Source organism: Protomyctophum bolini (assembly GCF_963924005.1).
Source record: "Protomyctophum bolini genome assembly, chromosome: 11".
Lineage (NCBI taxonomy): Eukaryota > Metazoa > Chordata > Actinopteri > Myctophiformes > Myctophidae > Protomyctophum > Protomyctophum bolini.
In genome coordinates, this window is record NC_137872.1 from 11,882,430 (window position 1) to 11,887,429 (window position 5,000).

The 5,000-nt window shown below is 47.4% G+C and overlaps 1 protein-coding gene across 2 annotated transcripts in view; it reads right to left on the reverse strand.

Annotated features, from left to right (window-relative positions):
* The window catches only part of prkar1b (protein kinase, cAMP-dependent, regulatory, type I, beta), a 123,719-nt gene that overhangs the window by 35,575 nt on the left and 83,144 nt on the right, over positions 1-5,000 (reverse strand). For both annotated transcript variants that reach the window (XM_080775425.1, XM_080775426.1), the window contains one exon: positions 3,898-3,944. In XM_080775425.1, the coding sequence (XP_080631551.1) occupies positions 3,898-3,944 (47 nt within the window). The remainder of the gene's footprint in view (positions 1-3,897; positions 3,945-5,000) is intronic.

Below are 5,000 nucleotides of genomic sequence, written 5' to 3' on the forward strand. Positions count from 1 at the left end.
ACTGTCTGGGGCCGTGGCTGGGAGAGAGAGAGAGAGAGAGAGAGAGAGAGAGAGAGAGAGAGATGCTGACAGGGATGCAGGGATGGAAGGGAAAGATGGAGAAAGGCGTGGGGGAGGGTGTGAGTGAGTGAGAGACAGATGAAGAGAGAGAGAGAGAGAGAGTTGTGGAGCAGCTGACAGGGTCTTGGCTGTAGCGAGGGATGCCTGACATTCTCCAGTGTCAGACGGAGTGAAGGCGACGTCCCCCGGGGAATGAGAAGAGAAGGACCACCTCCGACATGACACCACACAAATACACATGAGGATGAGGTGCTTTATATAGGGACAGAGAGAGAGGGAGGGAGAGAGAGAGAGAGAATACAGGTGTTCTTATTTGGCGTGCTTTCGTAAACCCCCTCCGTCAGGATTCTTCTTCTACACATACAGTACGTCACGTATAGGAGTATGAGCGAATATACTGTAGGAGGAGGGGATCAACGTCACGTGATTCCCTTGTTTGAACGCTGGAAGACTCAGGCCTGTGCCTCAAAGAATGTGATTATCGTGGAACGACGAAAAAACTATCTCCATAAAATGTAACAATGTGAACGTTCCCTAATGCAGTTCCAATGGTATAAGCTGTGTTGGTCACCCCATGAAGGAATGGCCGATCCAGCCATGCCCCGAAATACCTGCATGTGTCTCAAAACTAATCACACAGTGAGAGGCGCACATCATCATGACGTAAACACTATTCTCTATTTGCTCAGACACTGTGACGTTTTGGACACACACCAAAAGCTGGATATAGGAGGGACTAGCACCCCTCAAAAATTGCTTAATAGTGAATAGTGAAAATTGGTTAGCCAGCGTCGAGAAGGTAAGCGGAAACATCGTTTGTGACCGAAAATAAAGTTTCCACTGTTTTAGAGGCCCTTCCAGACAGCGGCAGCACAACGTTCTACTGTTGTAGAGGCCCTTCCAGACAGCGGCAGCACAACGTTCTACTGTTGTAGAGGCCCTTCCAGACAGCGGCAGCACAACGTTCTACTGTTGTAGAGGCCCTTCCAGACAGCGGCAGCACAACGTTCTACTGTTGTAGAGGCCCTTCCAGACAACGGCAGCACAACGTTCTACTGTTGTAGAGGCCCTTCCAGACAGCGGCAGCACAACGTTCTACTGTTGTAGACACCCTTCCAGACAGCGGCAGCAAAACGTTCTACTGTTGTAGAGGCCCTTCCAGACAGCGGCAGCACAACGTTCTACTGTTGTAGAGGCCCTTCCAGACAGCGGCAGCACAACGTTCTACTGTTGTAGAGGACCTTCCAGACAGCGGCAGCACAACGTTCTACTGTTGTAGAGGCCCTTCCAGACAGCGGCAGCACAACGTTCTACTGTTGTAGAGGCCCTTCCAGACAGCGGCAGCACAACATTCCCATAATTATGTAAGATAGTGTGCAACACGTGATGGTTTCATATCACAGTATGAGCTAAAGCCACCTGTTAGCCAGCAACAAGTTGCAGAGTCACTTTGGCTTGTTGGCTTGTTTGGTTCACCAAACTGTCTCATGGGTGTCTGTTGTACGCTCTGTGCGCTCCAAGAGAGCTGTGCTCAGAACTTCCAAATAGGAACGCACTGAACACGCCGAAAGTCTGAATGACAATAAAGTGCCCTGGCACCCTCTGAGAACATTCACAATGAAATCTCTCATCCAACCCCGGCTTTGCGGAAATGTTTTATCCTGGCACAATGAGAGTCAAATGAGCCCTAAAATTCGACAATTTGGGTCATGAGGTCCCAGTCTAACAACGGTGTGTTACTAAAGCACCATATAGACCAGGGGTTCTCAACGTTTTTGGCTGGGGACCCCCGGGAAATGCTACGGCCATGTCTCGTGACCCCCGCCCCGCTTCCGCCCCGCTTTCGCCCCACCCCCCAATAGAGAAAATACATCATGTACTGTATATAACTGAAACCAGATATAATCATTAAGGAAAGCATATGCATGCACTGTGTGTTTACATACAGTACTACTGTATGTAAACTCTCAATTTCCATTTTCCAGCCATTCAGTTGCAAAAAATAAATAAATAAATCATCTGGGGACCCCCCAAAATAAATTTGGAGACCCCCCCCCCCAAGGGGTCGCTACCCACAGGTTGAGAACCCATGCCATAGATAACATCCTAGGAATACATAATCAGATAAAAAAAGCTCAGTCTAAAAAGCTTCTATTGTTCGAGTGCACAGTATCAGACTTCTTCTTATCACGCTAAAACTAAAAACTACTCGAGTCATACTGGAGACAGCAGGGGTAGAGAGAGAGAGAGAGAGAGAGAGAGAGAGAGGGAGGGAGAGAGGGAGAGAGAGAGAGAGACACACAGAGGGAGGGATAGAGGGAGAGAGACACACAGAGGGAGGGAGAGAGGAGGAGAGAGAGAGATCAAACAACTTGTATAAACAATCATAGCCCTCCACCGTTTTAACAGCATTAGAAAGAGGCCGTCTCTAATCTCCAGCACATCTGAAGAGACAACTGAGAACAACGGGACCCCACGCTGGAGCGACGCTGGGTGGAAGGCTGCTTGTTTTCACGTGGCCTTGCTATCAGGGCTCCATCTCTGCTGGCTGAGACTGAGACACTTCCCCTCTGTCTTTCTTTCTTCCTCTCCCCGCGGACGGGACAGGCCCTCTCTGGCTGCACGCTTGACCGAGAGATCATCTCTCCTCTTCTTACCTGACGCCTCGCCGCTAACCGTCGTAAGACGATAAGGTCGCTTCCTGTCGGAATTCCCGCCAATCCCCCTTTTTCTTTTAATCTCTTCCACTTCACTCTGTCGCTCTGTGTTTTAGGACACAGCGCTAAGACAAAAGATGTTCTTACCGTGGGCTGGGGCTTATGTGTACTGGCAAGCACCCCCCTCCTCCCAACTAAAAACTAAACAGTTTAAGTCCACACTAATTATCCATATGTACAAGTAAGACGCGCGAACACGGGAAGCGAACGCAGCTCGGAAATTGCAATAACAACAATTAGAATGAATCACGAATTATTTAGAAGTGCGTGGTACGTTAGACAGCTATGTGTGGTTTTAGCAATCAGTCAATTGTTGTTTTTAAGTTAGCTGTGGTTGTTATTGTTGGTGTAGAGACGGTGCTAACGTTATGTAAGCTAACGGTGCTAACGTTATGTAAGCTAATGTCGAACATAGGGATACACAGTAAAAAATGAAGTGTCTGAGAGTGTACAGAATGTAACTAAAATGCTCCATTAGGGGTGTAACTCTTGTGTGGTTATGAAGCGCTGTCTTGAAATACCATGTACGGTGCTTTTGGTGCCTTCTCCTCAGCCTGTAGCACATGACCTAGTTTTGACCACCATCATGAAGACTTATGCAAAGGTTATTTAGATGTTCATGCTACAGTATATGTTCATTGTTTACCTGGTATCCTACAGTTTTAATGTACACATACTTTTTTATGTCTAGCTTTTGGTGTGTGTCAACAAACTTGGTCCTACACAAACATTGAATTCCCACTGACAATAAATTCCCTCAACAATAATAATATATTGTTGACAGGTTTAATGTTTGTTTTTCCTTAAACAAACATTAAAAACACCATTGACAATGACGGGAAGTACGTTATTTTGTCTGATAATTTCATCATAGAAGATGTATATATAGCGCCCCTCACTTCACTTTTTTTAGACTGATGTTGTATAGGTTCATAGTTTGAAGCACTACACTACGCCATTTGATGTTGATGTTCACCTTGCTTATTGTATGTCGCCAAATGCCTGAATTGTAAATTGTCCTGAGAATTAACACACAAAATAAGTGGCCTGGATTGGTGTACGTGCAGCCCCCCCCCCCCCCTCCCCCCTCTCGCTCTCTCTCTCCTCGTCGAGCACTTACGTCCACTTCTCCTTGGTCAATCACGTAGAAGTTGTCCCCTTCGTCACCTGGTGGGAAAGCAGAGGAGATGAGAGAGGGAGTGTGAAAACATGAAAAGCTCCCCGTTACCTATTAACATGTCTCAGTAGGACGACAGAGTGGCTGCTGGCGCATACAAAGATTAGGATCATTTGTGAAGCACTTGGACCTGTCGTCCCAACTTCAACTCACTACTGCCTGGGACGCACGCACGCACGCACGCACGCACACACAGACACACACACACACACACACACACACACACACACACACACACACACACACACACACACACACACACACACACACACACACACACACACACACACACACACACACACACACACACACACACACACACACACACACAGACAGACAGACAGAGGGACTATACTTTGTGGGGACATCGAAACCAACTGTTCAATCAATGGTCTATTTTACCTGCTGGCGTAACCTATCCATGACCGTCCTACAGTAATCACAACTCTAACATCAAAAGCCTTATCCCTTACCCAGGAACATACCCTATAGCCCTAATCCTTAACTGAATAGTTTTTGAGTGGTGCAACCACTCCTACAACCAGCAATGTCTGTGTACACCTATGTATGTATGTATGTATCAGTGGTCATGAGCACGAGTATGTCACTTATTAATACCAGTAGGAGGCGCCAAAAACAGAGAGAGGGGTAGTGCTGTGCCTTCTGCCTGCTAATGAGAGAGAGAGAGAGAGAGAGAGAGAGAGAGAGAGAGGAAGGGGGGGGGGGGGGAGAGAGGGGAGTTGCACCACTCGGTTCACACAGGTGTGATTTTTTAAATAAATGATTGTAAAAAAAAAAAAACAGTATTAGAATTTCCATTTTGTTCATGGGGACCAGGAGACTATATGTTATCACCTCTGTCCCGTCCGTTCGCCCGCCCGTCTTTTGCTACTACTCCTGCATCTGTCAGATTTTCCATGTTCCTTTCCAATTGGCTATGACTTGCCCTGCAAGGGCAACCCGGCCTGGCGGAGACCTGCTGCGCTCCGAGCACTTGTCTAGTTCTGACTTTACTATCCTCGTGGCACGCACGCACGCACGCACAC